Source organism: Haliotis rubra, unplaced genomic scaffold (genome assembly GCF_003918875.1).
Source record: "Haliotis rubra isolate DU_JTF1 unplaced genomic scaffold, ASM391887v1 Scf162, whole genome shotgun sequence".
In the NCBI taxonomy this organism is placed as follows: domain Eukaryota; kingdom Metazoa; phylum Mollusca; class Gastropoda; order Lepetellida; family Haliotidae; genus Haliotis; species Haliotis rubra.
Genome location: NW_025765581.1, coordinates 181,771 through 201,853, shown reverse-complemented (window position 1 = coordinate 201,853; position 20,083 = coordinate 181,771). Strand labels below are relative to the sequence as shown.

Below are 20,083 nucleotides of genomic sequence, written 5' to 3'. Positions count from 1 at the left end.
GTGGTTCAAGACACTAAATTTCTACACTGTTCTCTCGAAAAGTTCTACTTTAAATATCAATTGTTCTGCCAAGATTGTAGTAAGGAGAATTTTGTGTGCAAAATATTACTGGTGTTTAATTGACACCAGGTGCTTGTGGATACCCTGTACCTTGTTGATTTGAGGCCAGGTGTCTAATTGAGGAAAAACATAAATTAATGTATTAAATTGACCACCTGTTAGGGTGTTAGCCGATGACAGGCTCAAACTGCTTGTACTCAACAGCTGATCTGGTCGGAACTGGTTGCTGGGTGGCCGACTTCCTCTGCGTTCTGTCTCTGGTCTGGGCGGCCGTCGTGTTGTGAGCTATGGTTAGATATAAATGTCGTATAAAAAGCATAAACATGAGCACTACTTCACCATACCAAGCCCTCTGTACTGTTGCTAGATCCTCTTCCGTCAGAATTTGGATAAAAATATTTACATATTATTGAAATATGACTGCTCACTGTCCATGTTGACAGGTGTCATAAGTGTTTGTTTGTTGTTAAACGCCGCACTCAGCAATATTCCAGCTATATGGCGGCGGTCTGTAAATAATTGAGTCTGAACCAGACAATCCAGAGATCAACAGCACGAGCATCTATTTATGCAACTGGGATACGATCGACCAAGTCAGCAAGCCTGACCACCCGATCCCGTTAGTTGCCTCTTACGACAAGCATGGGTTGCTGAAGACTAATTCTAAAATGGATCTTCATGGGTGTGTCATGAAATGTGAGTGTTACATCTTGCCAAAGTCACCAATATTCCAGCTATATATGATCAGTAGATAGATAATGGATCAAGCAAACTGGTGACTGAGAGAATACGGTTTTATGCCGCGTTTAGCAATATTCCAGCAATATCACAGCAGGGGACACTAGAAATGCTTCACACATTGTTTCCAGGTAGGGAATGAAACCTAGGTTTTTAGAATGACAAGTGAACACTCTAACCATTAGGCTTTCCCACTGGCCCCTAAAGCATGAGGGATCTACCTCATAGAGGCACGGTGACCTGTCAAGTCTGAAGTCATAGAGCTTGATGACCAGATATCCATTTTAGCCGCCCGTTAAGACAAGAAAGGGTTACAAATGGAGTCAAAAATTTCCACACAGCAGTATGGAGAGAAAAACAACATATCTCTCATGACTAATTAACCAAATATTTTCAACAATCTAATCTAGACTTTCGGAGACAAAAATTAAATTTTTTTGAAGGTGAACAAAATTCATCAACTGTAAATAGGTCACAGATCAAGGGACACTATTCCGAAGTCATCTTTATGATGTTATTGTCTTTAAAACAAGATATTAGAACAAAATGTTAAGAAATAATTTTCAGAATTATTAATTACGCTGAAACAACAAATAATTGTTTTCCATTTTGATATAAAGATTCAAATTTTTTAAGTCCCAAAATATGTCTCCTTTCAAAATACTGATGACACATAATACGTCTAAATGTGAGCATGACCACCATAATTGGCACCATAGCACCAACACAGATTATAGAAACCAGTAAAATAAATGATAATATTTTTCATATAGATTATCCTAATCCCAGAGTGTGTACCATGGACCACGGTCCAGGTAAAACACTGTGAAGATATTGTGAAACCCAAAGCTGTGTAAGGCATAAAGTATCCTCGAATATCTAGAGTATCATTTCTAAATTTTATTTCATGTGGCAAAATGTATATGTATGTTTGTTTTCAAGACAGATATTGATATTTGATTTTGATGAGAAAAAGTTTTTTAAAGAAAAGTAAAATTGATATTTTATACTTATCCTGACTCATGAAGAGCAAAAGATCATGAGTCAGGATAAGGAAAAAAATGAAGGTATGTTAATAAATGGATCCTGAAATGAAATCACAGAATAAACACATACCACTCTAGATAATCGAGAATTTGATGAAAAAAGACAGTAAAGATGTGTGGCACAATCAGTAATAAGTTGTAATTTTAAAAATAGAACCTCATTTTAAAAAAGGTATAATTTGACTTAAGGCATCTTACGAGCAACACTATTATCTAACAGCTTGAGATCCCGAGATCCCAAGATCCTGAGTTGTCAAGGGGAAGTAATTCACCTAATACAATTTCCACCAAATGACCAGACAGATTTCATTTCGCGAGATTTGTAGTGAAAATGAGCAGGTTTGTATTTCAAAAAGAGGGGCATAAGCTTTAACAGTAAATAATAAATATACAAGGTCAAAATCAAACATGCATTAAATTTCATTTCAAAAGCATATACTCCAATATAACAGCAATCAAATACGTGTATTATTATATAGACAAGCATAATATCACAAAAGCTATTAAAACCAGTATATAAAGACATCAACATGCAATTTTTTTTAATAATCCCTGTTTCTCAAAAATATATTTTTTTAAAATTTGATGATTGTAATCCACCTCTTAAAAGTGTCTGACATAAAGTCAGAGACGTTGTTATTACTAAAAGATTAATTGTCAAAAAGTCATGTACACTGAACTGGAACCAGACTGGGATTATTTGTGCACAGAAATTTTAAACAGTTAAATTCAAAACCATCACCATGCAACATGCAATGAGTTTGTATCTTATTATCAAGCAGTTTGGTTTGTTAGTATCATTATAATTATCAAATAATAATAACTATGATGAATGGAAGCCTGTCACACATTCTGCACAAATTTACCATCAAAACTAACTGTGTTATCATATTCCTGAAAAATGTACCTAATACTTTTAAAACTACGACTTGACTACAAAGCCGACATTTTTTTATGAAAAAAAAGCAAAGAGATGCGATAAGATGACCATTTCCATGGAACAGAAGAGTATTAGAGTTGATCCCAAGAATAGGGTCTGGGAATATTTTTTGTTGGAAGCCAGATAGATGTCATTTTTTGTATATCTATCTCTGTAACAAACATGCCGTTCGTTAAAAAGAAAACAGTAACAAATAGATACTAAACACATTCTTAAGAACTGGTTTTCAGTTTGATACTCTAATGGCAATAAAAAGCCCTGTGATAATAAATAAATGGCCTACTTGCCATTATTCTTGTCCTTGTGTCTTTTGTTTATAAATAGTTGTATTTTGTTGCCATAAAGAGCATTGGCTTACTGGTATTTATCGTGACAAAACAGACACTAGTTTCCTGAGGACTGATTCTGATTATACAATCATTCGTTTACTGACAACCTATTCTGACACAACAATCATCGGTTGACTGCAGACCTGATTAGGCAATCATTCGTTTACTGACAACCTATTCTGACACAACAATCAACGGTTGACTGCAGACCTGATTAGACAATCATTCATTTACTGACAACCTATCCTGACACAACAATCATCGGTTGACTGCAGACCTGATTAGACAATCATTGGTTTACTGACAACCTATTCTGACACAACAATCATCGGTTGACTGCAGACCTGATTAGACAATCACTCGTTTACTGACAACCTATTCTGACACAACAATCATCGGTTGAACGCTGACCTCATTAGGCAATCATTCGTTTACTGACAACCTATTCTGACACAACAATCATCGGTTGAACGCTGACCTGATTAGACAATTATCGGTTGGTGAACAATTCTGAGACTAGTTTTGGTTGACAAGGGACACGAGAAGTTTTGCTTGCAAGGGGACCTTTTCCAACACAACAATTTTCATATGACTGAGGACCTATTCCCACATAACAATCATCATTTGACTGAGGAACTATTCTGACACAATAAACTTTGGATGTTAGGGGATTTTTGTCTGAGGACCTATTCTGACACAAAAACATTGCTTGACCTATTTTGACACAAAAATCATTGTCTGACTGAGGACCTATTCTTAGACAACAATCATTGGTTCACTAAGAATCTATTCTGAGACAACAATCATTGGTTGACTGATTCTGACACAAGCACTGGTTGACTAACGCACAGGTTGGGAACCATGAGAAATTGTCAATGGTTAACTGGTCAGTCACATGACACGATACGGGTTAACTTATTACCCGCAGAAACACCTACTAGTTAATTGATAAGTTTGCATCAAACCAAAGTATAGAACATAATGCATAAAAACAAGGAGTTAAGAAGGATGTGGAAACAAAAATATATATCATGTTGATGAGACAGATGGAAGGTGCTCTGTTGCTGTTACACAGTCAGGTTGTCTGTATCTATTTGTGTTTCTCAACTTTGTCATTCTTCAATCCTTGTTGCACTGAAAAATGTCTTGCTCGGTACATCTTAGTTCATCATTAGTGAATCTAGACCAGCTCAGAGGATAATGATTAACTGATAACTGATGAAAATTACTGGCCGAAAATCTGCAGCAAACACCAATAAAAATTCCCAATGAATGAGTAAGTGAGTTTAGTTTTACGCCGTTTTTTAGCAATATTCCGGCAACATCACGACAGGGGACACCAGAAATGGGCTTCACACACTGGGGAATTGAACCCAGGTCTTCGGTGTGACGAGTGAACGCTTTAACCACTGGGCTACCCCACCGCTCCCACAATGAGAAATACACACCTCCCAATTTATGTTAAACCAGTATAATCACTAATTTGCTAGCTAGAACAAGGTGACTTGTATCTTACCAATAAAAGGACATATAAAGAGGCCTGAAAGTTAAAATATTTCCAGAATTAAAAATAATAGAACTTTGAAAGGAATATGTCCCAATTTTGAACCACATACTTTAACCATTTCTTCCCAAGTTGTCCTCCATGGAAAGTTTGTTCAGACTCCTAGATATATCACTCTAATACCATCCCACACTTTCAGGGTTTATTGACAAATTTCTTATTCCATTAAAAGTCAATTTTCTTTCTTATGAAGAAATTTCAAAAAAGGTAAGGACATCTGACTTTGGCCTTGTTTCATTGTGCCAGAATTCAGCCATAAATCTCTGAACAAAGACATTGCAACTTCGTAGAATAAAACACCATCAAGACAAACATTTGGACAGTTTTTGCATATATCTTGACCAGAAAGCAACTTATCAGTCAATCTCCATTAAAAGCGGTCATTTTAAATTTTCATTTTGTTAACAGATTTGTTTTAAATACAATTTTTGCTACCATTTCTAAAGTTTCCTTCTGTCTACCTGCTCAATCTGAAGATGAACCACAAGTTGAGAAACACATATAAATATCCTAGACAGCCTTTAAGAAGTGAAAAAAGTGATAATTTAAAAAATATTATTACATCACTTTCTGCTTGCGGCTAATAAAAAAGATTTGACATAATACTTTTAATCAACACAAATATATCAAACTTCATATATATCCCTTCCACAAAGAGGGGCCAAACAAGAATGTCTAAGCTTCCTATTTGTAATGTCTTTTAAAGAGAAAAAGGTTTCCTAATAAGTAAAAGAACTTTCATTCCAACTAAAAAGGGGAAGACTTTCATATATTTCTAGTTAAACAGTTCTAACCCATGCAATCAATCTACGTTATTTTGGTAAATAATATGTATGAAAACTCATTGTCAGAAAAAAGAAATTAATTCCATCTTGAACATTCTAGGTTTGCTCTACTGAGTTACTGCATAGCTAGAGATGAGTTAGAGAGTTCGACGGCAATAACGGCATGTTTGTTATGGAAATAGACGCAAGACTCACCTGTTCGCTAAGTGGTGTGTAGAATTGGGGTTTCCCCTTTGATGTTCGTCTCTAAAATTATCAAATTTCAACTTATTTAAGTCTGTAACTTCACATATATCTCATTCCTCATGACAGACTTTCTCTTGTGCTTCTGTTCAAAACTCACTGACATCCAAGGCATAACAAGCTTGTTTGAGAGAAACTGATTTCAAGAGTAAAAAGAAAAAAAAACATCTCTCTTTCTCTACAGGCAACATTTTCCCTGGAACAATACAAGTACTACTAAAAATAAGCTTTAATGAAATATAAACTGTTCGGTGATAAATGAAAATGATGAATATCAAGCACCAAAACCATCCTTAACCCCATGTTTCACTAAAACATATTTAAAACTTTAAGAAAATATTTAAAAATAATTATAATAAAGATTAATAACCAATCCCCGACATCATGCTTCACTAAAACAGATTTTTAAAACATTTAAAAAATATTTTTATAACAATCCCAAAAATATTTTACAAATAATTTTAATAAATATTTTTAAAAATGGCTAAAATAATTTAAATATGTATATTAAATCTAAATGTTTATTTCAGTATAGTCTCTATCATGGAACATTTAACACCCTACAAACAGGATTTACAAGCACCAAAATATAATCTTACTGATATTGATGAAATAAAAGCAAAAATTGCTTCAATGCTTCTAAAGGTAGAGCCTAAAGCTGCGAAGTTCAGAAAGGTTGGACTGGTAGCATAGGAAGCTAGGCTTTGATTGGCTGCAGAATATATATTGTCACACAGGCTACCCTTACACCAAACACAATTGTATTCTAACAGTAACTACTCAATATTGGCTTAAACTCTGGACAGAAATACAGTACTGATTTTGCCTACAATGATTCACGATATCAGGCATTTAAGAAGTTTGTTGTGTATATTTTAGGTCTATGGTAACTGAAGTCATGAAACCTGATGATGGATTTATCAAAAACAAATTACGATTTGACTTATGACTTCCATAAAGTCACTAATGACTTCCATAAAGTGATCATAGTGTAGATGATCCTAACAACCATACTTTAAAATAGACTTATGACAATCCCAGCGCTTGATCGCTTTGAGGAACGAGTCTGAGGCAAAATACTTAAAAGCAATGTTTTCTCTTACTTATACCATTTACGAATTAACCCTAGTCTCCTAAATAACTGGGCCTAGATTTTCGAAGCTCTCTTAGCGCTAAGATAGTCGTAAGTTAATATTAATGTATGGCACTTACGACTATCTTAGCGTTAAGAGAGCTTCGAAAATCTAGGCCCAGGTCCTCAACATTTCAGTTTTAAAGATAGACAAATTACTTTAGACCCTGGGCCCCATTTCACAAAGCTATCGTAGCCCTATGACTGTCGCAAGTCTATGTTACAGTGTAGGAGGTATGACAATCATAGCCTACGATAGCTTTGTGAAACGGGTCCCTGGTCCCTATTCTACAAAGCAATCTTAGCGCTAGGATCGTCTTATGTTGCTAAGATCACTTATTAGAATGGGACCATGCTAATTCAGCTGATAATAGTGTAATTTAGTTTGTATAACTACCTATCAGAACTACAGATAACTTTTGGGGTCATTGAGTTATGTACTCGCTTGTGTTCATCTCTGTTCGGTATCCTAATTTTCCTTTGAGTAACCAAATAAATTATACCCACCTCACTCAAACTAAATGGGTATTTTGCCATTTTCCACGAATTGTAAAAATATAAAGTTTAAATTTTGGTTTATGTGTTTGTTATTTATATTTGATCTATTATATGAGAAACGATAAGAAAGACTGCAAGTTGCCAAGTTCAGGTGCTGAAATTGAATCTCTCAATATACCCCAGTTATTTTATCTATTTTGTTTGTACGCATGTAAGATCAAATTTATTGAGTATTTACAAAACTTCAAGCATACTTGTACACAACAGACTTAACAGGAATTGAGTTTTCACATAAAAATTTGTGTAATTTACGCAGATACACAGCTTATCTGTACCCCTGACCTATTCTATTCTCAGATACATATCAAAGATAACACTTACAAGAATAAGGATTAATTATTGCAGTAATTCATTCTCCAAAGGAATCGTATCTCCATAACCTCTCTAATACAAATCATGTTATTCAGGTCCATTCCTTGTCATGCTACTCACACCAACACTGACCAATCAGGAACAAGAACCAGAAGTATTTCAGCCAATGGAAACGGGTATTTCATCAGTCTTTGGCCATGCAGTTGGGTTAACTGAAATCTTGTTAGTGACTAAGACAGGATATTTTGGGGTAAAGTCAAGGTCAATTTGTTCGACTGAAATAATTAATCGATATTTTCGCGTGAAGACTAAGAAATACTGAACCGTAATTTGTTTAACTTTTTAAAGTATAAATTCATAAAAATTTATTCAGGAGTATTAAAGTTTCACTTTGTTGAAAATAAAATTTTAATTTTGAAAATTCAAATTCCGGAACTGAGGACTTTCTGCTGGATAATTCAAATAGCAAGAAGGAAGAATAACTCAATATTCTCAATATTTGACACAAATGACTTAAACATGGTAAATAAAATATAAAATTCAAAAACAAGAAAAAAATATCAAACAAATCAACACAAAGCAAATATATTAATACCATACTGCAAAACAAGAGAAACGGTCAAATATCAAAAGAACATGGGTTAATTGGAACAAATTATTTTACATCACAAAATACCACAGAATACTGAGTGTCAGTAACAGTAGGAAAAAATATTATTTTCATTCTCTCATTTTTCTTGAACATTTGACAATCATTGAGTCACTTTCTTTCAGATCAAATGCCAAACAAAAAATGATTCAGCTGAAGCCAATATAACTTTTCTTTGATCATAATTTATTTCTTCATTACTTTTCAAGAAAAAGGTAATGGTTTTGTTTCATAGAGCAATGGTTTTGTTTCATAGAGCAATGGTTTTGTTTCATAGAGCTCAACTAAATACAAAATGCTTCAAATTTAGTAAATTTTAAAAATATTTAAAATACTAATAAAAAAGACCTTTAAGATTAAGAATAATTTTAAAATTAATATTAAACAGACTTTTTTTCAATTCTTATATGTTTGAATACGTGAAATTTTCCCATAAAACATTTATAAAAATTAAAGGAATTCTTTTTTAATTTTCGAAAAATATTTTTTAATTTAAAAAATAATATATTTTTTTTAATTTTCAAAAATGAATTTGAACACTCAGTATTCTGTGGAAAGCAGAACAAATAGACTGGAAGGTAACTAAAGAGAAGAGACAACACTACATGCCTGCTCATTCAACTCAATGGGAGACTCGAGGGAGTTCCTGTGGGAGAGATCAGTGGTCAGCTGATCGGCCACCTGGGATGCACGCTTAATCATGTTGCCCACGCGCGAGATTGCAGACTCGTTTTGCCTGGAGAAGGAGAACTGACCTTGTCCGCTTTCACCCACACTGACTGTGATCGTTGCGTCGACGCGCCCTTCGTTATAGGCGTGGTTGGGATAGCATAGTTGGCTCTGGAAGGAGAAAATGGTGATTTAATGTTTCAATATTTACGAGAAAATAGAAGTACTTCAGATTACCAGAATATCTGTGATTGAGTTAGCAATACTATGATTAAGTAAGGATAAGATATATACTACAGACAAAAAGTATGGGAACACCCTAAAATTTGATAGTCATATATATATACTTAAACGCTGAAACACACCAGCACCATGTTTGATTCAAATGTTGCCACAAGCTGCATGGAAAGTCTGTCTTCCACATGCACTAGGCTGTTGTGTTTGGGCGTTTGAATCCAACATGGTGATGGTGTGTTTCAGCATCCTTGTTTTTGACAATGTTTCATTTCACTCAAACTCAACGAATATTGAATCAGTTGTTCCACTGCATGTTCTAACATGTCGTTTAAAGAGCCTCTTAAGTACACAAAAAGTTGCATTGACCTCAGAGCATAAATGACCTCACAACGTTTTAAGTTTTTATGACTATCAAATTTTAGGGTGTTCCCAACCTTCTGTTTGTAGTACATATAAATTCTTTATTACAATGAGGAGAGACGTTTCAGTGTTGAGTCTTATCAGGCAAGAGAAGTACAGGGTAGTGTAGGGAGACACACATACAGATATCAAGTCATGGTTTTAAAATGGAGCAGAGAAGCCTGTTAAGGAGACACTGCAGAAGGTCTAAGGTTAATCAGGTTGAGTTGTAATAACACAACTGCCAGAAGTGATGCAGGACTAGCCTGAAGCCATACAGATCTTAGACTAGCCAGAAGTGACATAGTTCTTAAGACTAGCCAGAAGTGACGTAGTTCTTAAGACTAGCCTAAAGTTTTGGTTGTAGTCCAGTGTATGAAACTCCACAAAACTTTGTACCAGACCACAGGGCTGATAACTTTAAAGACCTACCTGCCCGACTGAAAACCAACCAGTCCTATCAACATTGTCTACAAATATTCTTTAATTATAGGGAGAAGCATACGGATACAGCAGCCAGGATTCTATCACATTTAAGGGAGGCAACTCTGAACTACAGGCACGGTTGCGGACCGGGCCCCACATAAGTTCACAAACATTTAGATATCTGAGTGAGAGTGAGTGAGTTTAGTATTACGCCGCCATCAGCATTATTCCACTTAGTTCCATTTAAAGATAGATTACTCAACTTAAACAAGATATACATTGCGAGCATCCGGCTCTTATGCATAATAATGAATTAGGTGCTCTTAAACTTTTTTTGAGAAGGATAACATGATTGTACATCTATCAGACATCAGCAATAATTGATGGACACTGAATAGAACTGAAAAATATGAATACAGCCAGGGGTGGAAATAACTTTAAAATTGCTAGTGTACTGCGGTACAATGGCACATGTAAAATCCCTGATAATGTTTTCCACTATACCTGGCCGATTTTCTTGTTGATTTTTTAAATAAACAACATAATTAAAATTGGAAAGTCAACTGGACACCGGTACAGTGTGATATACAAATCTGCTTGCCCGACAGAAAAGAACACTGGACTGGGACGTCGGGCAATGGGTTATTTCCATCCCTGACAGCAATGCCTGGTCAAATGTTACAGATGTTATATTACAGCATACATATTCTCGGTGAAGTACAGATACTAGTACTTTGGGGTTGAGTCCCATTTGGGATAAGAACCGATATTCTTAGAATCAGGCACCTAATTTCCAGAACAAAAAGTCACTGATGCTTCACATTCAGCCATAGCGGCGTCACAAACTGAAAGTTTGACAACGGTAGTCTAGATCACATATATCATCTACCCACTGAGAAGCAGTTTAACAGAAAGGAATCACATAATACAGAGAGAAAATAAATTCTTGATATCTTGAAATGATAACAAACACAGACACAAAACACCAATAAGAAAAGCCGTAACAAATGACAAAGCACCGAAAAAAACAAAAAACATTTCAAATACTGATAGCAAAAATATTATTGTTATACCTTTTCTGTTTTAGCATCCGTTTTTTGCTGGCATTGTAAAATAAATTTGTGTCAGTCAACGAATGCAACATTAAAATAGAAATCTAATGGAATGTTAGGGGCTGAATTAGATTTATTTCATTGTTTAACAACAGTGAGTGAGTTTAGTTTTATGCCGCACTCAGCAATATTCCACCTATATGGCGGCGGTCTGTAAATAATCGGGTCTGGACTGGACAATCCAGTGATCAACAGCATGAGCATCAATCTGCACAACTGGTATACGATGACATGTGTCAACCAAGTCAGCGAGCCTGACTACCCAATCCCGTTAGTCGCCTCTGACGACAAGCATGGGTTGCTGAAGACAAATTCTAACTCGGATCTTCACGGGTCGACCACACTAGATATAATGCCTCTCGTGACAAGCACTGATAGATGGGGAATGATTTTAATCCAAAGTCCGCTCTTTCAACATGTAGGAAAGACAACAGCCTTTATTTTTTCCAATATGTATAAAACAAACATGGAAACTAATTCAGTAAAATATTTTTCACATTTTCTCATTCCCTCTCAAACCTCAAGGAGACATTTTCAGATATTTGCAATTATTAGAAAATTGACAAAACAATTTGACAATAAGAATATTAGTATGAGGTTAAAAAAACATTATTATACCATGTCAACGTCTATGGAAAATATTTTGTACGTTTGTACACGGATAATAAGATAAAAAAGAGTTGTCTCCCTTACTCTGCAACAGGGCTGCCTAAGGAGGTGCCACTCAGTCGGTTGTTGGTACAGATCGGCAAAGACTGGTTACGTCTCAAAGTCGCTGAGTGGAAACCCCGGTCTGCTACCTGAAATACCACAGAAGAGTGAGTGAGTGAGTGAGTGTATTGGTATGTGAGTGAGTTTAGTTTTACGCCGCACTCAGCAATATTCCAGCTATATGATGGCGGTCTGTAAAAATCAAGTCTGGACCAGACAATCCAGTGATCAACAGCATGAGCATCGATCAGCGCAATTGGGAACTGATGACATGTGTCAACCAAGTCAGCGAGACTGACCACCCGATCCCGTTAGTCGCCTCTTACAACAAGCATAGTCGCCTTTTGTGGCAAGCATGGGTTGCTGAAGACCTATTCTACCTCGGATCTTCACGGGTCGTATTGGTATGTGAGCGAGTGAGTGAGCAGCAAATGTCAATGAAATAAAAACAGTATTTATCATAGTTACCTAACAATTATATTCCCCAACTACATTTTTGCGTTTTCTTTAAAATGTCACAAGAAAAATATTTTTCATGTCAAAGTTTGGTGCTAGTAATTGGTACTAAGACAGCTTAATTTGGTCAAGCATTTGGTCAGGGGCACATATTGGACCAGGGGACTGATTATGAGTAGGGTTGCTGGTACAAGTTTACACACCATGGATCAATCTGACCCATCTCTAATCAAACTCTCATCTCTAACCTTAATGCCAAACTCTCTCTTGTACTACTCTCACCTTAATGCCATACTCTCTCTCGATGATGTTGTACTACTCTCACCTTAATACCATACTCTCTCTCGATGATGTTGCACATCTCTCACCTTAATGCCAAACTCTCTCTTGATGATGTTGCACATCTCTCACCTTAATGCCATACTCTCTCGATGATGCTGCACATCTCTCACCTTAATACCATACTCTCTCGATGATGTTGCACATCTCTCACCTTAATGCCATACTCTCTCAATGATGATGTTGCACATCTCTCACCTTAATGCCAAACTCTCTCTTGATGATGTTGCACATCTCTCACCTTAATGCCATACTCTCGATGATGTTGCACATCTCTCACCTTAATGCCACTCTTAATGCCTCTCGATGATGTTGCACATCTCTCACCTTAATGCCATACTCTCTCGATGATGTTGCACATCTCTCACCTTAATGCCATACTCTCACTTGATGATGTTGCACATCTCTCACCTTAATGCCATACTCTCTCGATGATGTTGCACATCTCTCACCTTAATGCCATACTCTCTCTCGATGATGTTGCACATCTCTCACCTTAATGCCATACTCTCTCTCGATGATGTTGCACATCTCTCACCTTAATGCCATACTCTCTCGATGATGTTGCACATCTCACCTTAATGCCATACTCTCTCGATGATGTTGCACATCTCTCACCTTAATGCCATACTCTCTCTTGATGATGTTGCACATCTCTCACCTTAATGCCATACTCTCTCGATGATGTTGCACATCTCTCACCTTAATACCATACTCTCTCTCGATGATGTTGCACATCTCTCACCTTAATGCCATACTCTCGATGATGTTGCACATCTCTCACCTTAATGCCATACTCTCTCTCGATGATGTTGCACATCTCTCACCTTAATGCCATACTCTCTCTTGATGATGTTGCACATCTCTCACCTTAATGCCATACTCTCTCGATGATGTTGCACATCTCTCACCTTAATGCCATACTCTCTCTCGATGATGTTGCACATCTCTCACCTTAATACCATACTCTCTCGATGATGTTGCACATCTCTCACCTTAATGCCATACTCTCTCGATGATGTTGCACATCTCTCACCTTAATGCCATACTCTCTCGATGATGTTGCACATCTCTCACCTTAATGCCATACTCTCTCTTGATGATGTTGCACATCTCTCACCTTAATGCCATACTCTCTCGATGATGTTGTTGCATCTCTCACCTTAATGCCATACTCTCTCTCGATGATGTTGATGTTGCACATACTCTCACCTTAACATCTCTCATCTCTCTCTGATGATTGCACATCTCTCACCTTAATGCCATACTCTCTCGATGATGTTGCACATCTCACCTTAATGCCATGCACATCTCTCAACTTAATGCCTCTCTCGATGATGTTGCACATCTCTCACCTTAATGCCATACTCTCGATGATGTTGCACATCTCTCACCTTAATGCCATACTCTCTCGATGATGATAATGCCATCACCACCTTAATGCCATACTCGATGATGTTGCACATCTCTCACCTGCCACTCTCGATGATGTTATCTCTCACCTTAATGCCATACTCTCTCTCGATGATGTTGCACATTTCTTACCTTAATGCCATACTCTCTCTCGATGATGTTGCACATCTCTGCAAACCGTTGCTCCATGTGGGTGTGGAAGGGCTTCAGAGATTCCGGAGCCTTCCTGCGGTGGATGTACAGGGCGTCTCTCAGCAACACAATCTGAAAGACATCAAAGTAACAGGACATTATTTTATTTCAGCAATGAAGCCCCTTCATTTGGTACTGATTACAATAATAAGAACACAAGATCTTCACTCTTACTTGAAGTCTGAATACTGAGCAGTTCCTGACTGACTGACTGATGCATCAGTGAATACACTGTTTCTGGTTTGACACCACACCCAGCAATATTCCAGCGATATGAGAGCGTCTGTAAATAATTGAGTCTGGACCAGACGATCCAGTGATTAACAGCATGAGCATCGATCTGCCCAATTGGGAAACCTATGTGTCAACCAAGTCAGCGGGCCTGACCGCCCGATCCTGTTAGTCGCCTCTTACGACAAGCATGGGTTGCTGAAGATCAATTCTCACCCGGATCTTCACAGGTACTTCAGTGAATACATAGTCAACAATCTGACTGAGGTGAACACGCTCTAGAAAATAGCAGATAACATACACAACAGACTGACCCAGAGCATTCATCTTTAAATTGGTCAGCTTTGTGCATACATATATTTCATGAAATACTCTCAAATCATCTTTGATGTGTCTGGAGGGCGATTAAGACAAACCTGCTGAACTGTGAGTTCTCGGAGCTTCTCTACCATGACTCGATCTTTCTCACCACCGCTCTGCAGTACATACTCCTCATTGTAGAACACCTGCAATTATAAAGAGGTCATTGAGAGAAGGAAACCTGCAATTATAAAGAGGTCATTGAGAGAACACCTGCAAGCAGAAAGAGGTCATTGAGAGAACACCTGCAAGCATAAAGAGGTCATTGAGAGAAGAACACCTGCAGGCATAAAATTCATTGAGAGGGCACCTGTAAGCATAAAAGTAATTGATAAAACACCTGCAAGCATAAAGAGGTCATTGAGAGAACACCTGCAAGCATAAAGATGTCATTGAGAGGACACCTGCAAGCATAAAGAGGTCATTGAGAGGACACTTGCAAACATAAAAAGGTCATTGAGAAGACCTGCAAGCATAAAGAGGTCATTGAAAGAAGACCTGCAAGCATAAGTCATTGGGATAACACCTGCAAACATAAAGAGGTCATTGAGAGAACACCTGCAAGCATAAAGAGGTCATAGAGAGAAGAACAGCTGCAAGCATAACAGTCATTGAGAGAAGGTCATAGAGAGAACACCTGCAAGCATAAAAGTCATTGAGAGAACACCTGCAAGCATAACAGTCATTGAGAGAACACCTGCAAGCATAAAGAGGTCATTGAGAGCAAAACACCTGCAAGCATAAAGAGGCCATTGAGAGAACATCACCTGGAAGCATAAAGGTCATTGAGAGAAGAACACCTGCAAGGAATAACATAGAGCTGTTTTGGTGCAGAGCACCTGTAAGGAAAAATATAGAGGTGCTTAGGTGTAGAACCTCACAACCAAGAATCATTAAACTCCCATTAACAGTTAAAATCAACTAATGTGAGAGATCAACAACCAATTTATCCCGACCTTGTATTTTGAGATTCCCCCATTGACAGCAGGATCAACTACTCCGTTCAGCAACATCCCCAAAGGGTCGACCCTCTGTTCCGAGTCGTGCCGATGCTGCTCTATGGCACTGGAGAGTTTCTTGTTGGTTGACTCAATGGTTTCTATTGCACTTTCCAGCGGACTGACAGCCACCTGGTGCAGACAGAAATAAAATATCATGCAATTTCACACCTTCAAATTGAATTAAAATATGCAAACACTATACTTAGGCTCCATTACTTCTAAATTGCAAGCATGCAAATAATAGCATGTATCGAGGCATACTTCATTATGAAAGTTACTTTCAGCTTGATAAGAGTGCAACAATTTCAATCGAAAGGTCGTTCTATGTAATAAACAAGAAAAAGCTATCCATGAAGTTGTGTTCTTCAATATTTACTTACCTATGTATAAAATGACAATCAAACAATTTGAAAGTGTGCAATTAGCCAATGCAGCCTTTTCATTGGCATACCAGTTTTATTTTAGATACATTTAATGAACAGGGTGCCGTTGTACAAAGCGATCTTAGAGCTAAGGTGACCGTAACTCCCATTCCTTAACATAGACTTGACATAGTCTTAGCACTAAGTTGACCGTCACTCCCATACCTTAACATAGACTTGACATAGTCTTAGCACTAAGTTGACCATCACTCCCATACCTTAACATAGACTTGACATAGTCTTAGCACTAAGTTGACCATCACTCCCATACCTTAACATAGACTTGACATAGTCTTAGCACTAAGTTGACCGTCACTCCCATACCTTAACATAGACTTGACAGTCTTAGTGCTAAGGTGACCGTAACTCCCATACCTCAACACAGACTTAAGGTAGTCTTAGCACTAAGGTTGTTTTGTACAACGGCACCCTGATGTTTGTTCAAAATTTACACCTTCTGAACAAAGCACAAGAGCACTGTACATTACACTGAAGTAGACTAGCAGTCTGAACTCACTGTTTCTATCTTTGTGACAGGGTACCAGCCCACGATGCCCGGCAGAGGGTAGGCCGTGATCAGGTTCGTCCTCTCCAGCCACATTTTCTGTAGAAAATAAACATATAAGTCATGTAAGCTGATGGGACAACTTTGAACAGAACTTGTAATTCAGACACACTGCAAATAATGCTGCAACTATAACTAATAATTAGTCTCTGAGACAATATTCTTGCATAAGGTGAGTGAGTGAGTGATTTTAGTTTTACGCCACTTTTAGCAATATCACGGCGGAGGACAGCAGAAATGGACTTAATACATTGTGCCCATGTGGGGAATCGAACCCGGGTTTTCGGCGTGACGAGCGAACGCCTTAACCACCAGGCTACCCCACCGCCCCTCTTGCATAAGGACATATTGAAGTGACGCCATAGCTTTGCAAATAATCGAGTCTGGACCACCCATTCCAGTGATCAACAGCATGAGCATCGATTTACACAATTGGAATATGATGACTACCTGATCATATTAGTCGCCTCTTACGACAAACGTGGGTTGCTGAAGGCTAATTCTAACCCAGATATTCATGGGTTAATAGTGACTGACTGAGTTTAGATTTACGCCGCTTTTAGCAATATTCAAGCAACATCACGGAGGGGGACACCAGAAATGTGCTTCACTAATTGTACCCATGTGGGGATTCGAACCCGGGTCTTCGGCGTGACGTGCCAACGCTTTAGCCACTAGGTTACCCCAACGCCCCGGGTTAATAGTGAATGAGTTGAGAATAACACCAGGATTAAATTCTAACAAACTGATTGTTACATCTCATATGATACACATATCACCATTAGTTTGCTTGGCTGTTGTCTACCAGAGTGAAGAGAGCAGAGAGACCTTGAACAGAACTGGTTGGTCTCCTGTGATGTTGCCATAACCTCGTAATGACAGTGTAACTACGACTTAGTCTCATGTCTTTGTGTGAGAACATTTTCAAGCCACCGGTACCGTAACCTGTTTTCAAGTTTGTTTAATTTGATCGTTGGTGTGAAGTGTGTGATATATATGGATATTTAGAGCTGATAGACCAAGGATCCTTGTCAACAGATCCTTGCATGCTAAGGGAAGCAACTCTGCACAGGAAGAGTGAGTGACTTTAACGCCACTTTTAGCAATATTCCAGCAATATCATGGCGGTAGACACCAGAAATGATCTTCACACATTGTACCCATAAGGGGAATTGAACCCGGGTCTTCGGCGCGACAAGCGAACACTTTAACCACTAGGCTACCCCACCGCCCTTGCACTGGGAGAGAAGACTTACAGTGACGTCGTTACTGCTCTCCTCGGACCGTCTGGAGTATGTAAACTTCTGGACCTCATTGACGCGGTAGTACTTGAGAATCTGCTCACTGATGTGTTTGTCCACAAACCTCTCCTTCAGCTCCATTACTGGGCTGACAGCATTGATCTGGAGGACTACAAGCTAAGGAAGGGTGTTACTTGATTTTCTTCCAATAATTTGTTAATGTGATATTTGAGATTCATCTTGCTGGTTGATGCTACAGCTCCTACCCTGCAGCTGCTACAGCTCCTACCCTGCAGATGCTACAGCTACTACCCTGCAGATGCTACAGCTCCTACCCTGCAGATGCTACAGCTCCTACCCTGCAGATGCTACAGCTCCTACCCTGCAGCTGCTACAGCTCCTACCCTGCAGATGCTACAGCTACTACTCTGCAGATGCTACAGATACTACTCTGCAGATGCTGAGGCTACTACTCTGCAGATGCTACAGCTCCTACCCTGCAGATGCTACAGCTACTACTATGCAGATGCTACAGCTACTACCCTGCAGATGCTACAGCTACTACCCTGCAGATGCTACAGCTACTACCCTGCAGATGCTGCTACCCTACCCTGTAGATGCTACAGCTACTACCCTGCAGATGCTGCTACTACCCTGCAGCTGCTACAGCTGCTACAGCTACACCCTGCAGATGCTACAGCTACTACCCCTGTAGATGCTACAGCTACTACCCTGCAGATGCTACAGCTACTACCCTGCTGACGCTACAGCTACTACTCTGCAGATGCTACAGCTACTACTCTGCAGCTGCTACAGCTACTACTCTGCAGATGTTACAGCTACTACCCTGCTGACGCTACAGCTACTACCCTGCAGATGCTACAGCTACTACCCTGCAGATGCTACAGCTACTACCCTGCAGATGCTACAGCTACTACCCTGTAGATGCTACAGCTACTACCCTGCAGATGCTACAGCTACTACCCTGCTGACGCTACAGCTACTACTCTGCAGATGCTACAGCTACTACTCTGCAGCTGCTACAGCTACTACTCTGCAGATGTTACAGCTACTACCCTGCTGACGCTACAGCTACTACCCTACAGATGCTACAGCTACTACCATGCAGATGCTACAGCTACTACCCTGCAGATGCTACAGATACTACTCTGCATATGCTACAGCTCCTACCTTGCAGATGATACAGCTACTACCCTGCAGACGCTACAGCTCCTACCCTGCAGATGCTACAGCTACTACCTTCCAGCTGCTACAGCTACTACCATGCAGATGCTACAGCTACTACCCTGCAGATGCTACAGCTACTACCCTGCAAATGCTACAGCTACTACCCTGCAGCTGCTACAGCTACTACTCTGCAGCTGCTACAGCTACTACTACTCCTTCAGAAGGATACACTGCTTTGGGGAGTCTCGGATGTCATCACCAGGAGTGTCGAGAGTTTTCATCAGCTGAAACACAAATGAGATCACATTCCTTCACTAAAATGTACCTAAGCAATCAAGGTTGCGTACCGGTATGTGTTTGTTCTTTAACACCAAACTAATTAACACAACAACTAAATGACGGCAGAATGTAAATGATCAAGTCTGGACAAGACCATCATTGCATTGTCACAAACAATACACTGACATACATCTTGACCCATCAGTTGATCAATTAATTCATTAGTAGAAATGAATCAGGTGGCATCAGTTCTTTGTTTTCAAGTTAAGTTCAGTAGAACGAGACACCAAGACTGTTTGATTATCTACACTTACATCAGCATTTGGAAACAGGTTCTGCATCCTGGCATTGAAATCAGCAAGTCTTTCGTACTCCTTGCCACGGTAGATGAACATCTTGTTCTGAAATGATGGGATGGAACAATAAACAACGAAAACAAACCCAAGAAAAGCAAAACATTTTCGCTACTGTCATCTAAAGATTACT

The 20,083-nt window shown here is 38.6% G+C and overlaps 1 protein-coding gene and 1 long non-coding RNA gene across 2 annotated transcripts in view; both read right to left on the bottom strand.

Annotated features, from left to right (window-relative positions):
• Nucleotides 1-20,083, bottom strand: part of LOC124271646 (dedicator of cytokinesis protein 1-like) — a 99,112-nt gene that overhangs the window by 7,145 nt on the left and 71,884 nt on the right. The window contains 11 exon segments of the mRNA XM_046706797.1: nt 216-345; nt 9,112-9,196; nt 11,161-11,187; nt 11,893-11,999; nt 14,251-14,382; nt 14,958-15,047; nt 15,858-16,031; nt 16,842-16,928; nt 18,146-18,300; nt 19,548-19,602; nt 19,912-19,998. Coding sequence (XP_046562753.1) covers nt 216-345; nt 9,112-9,196; nt 11,161-11,187; nt 11,893-11,999; nt 14,251-14,382; nt 14,958-15,047; nt 15,858-16,031; nt 16,842-16,928; nt 18,146-18,300; nt 19,548-19,602; nt 19,912-19,998 — 1,129 coding nt within the window.
• On the bottom strand, nt 2,557-3,789 carry LOC124271650. Its single transcript, XR_006897099.1, has 2 exons — nt 3,422-3,789; nt 2,557-3,220 (listed from the first exon to the last, which is right to left on the bottom strand). It is a non-coding gene; the product is annotated as an uncharacterized LOC124271650 (long non-coding RNA).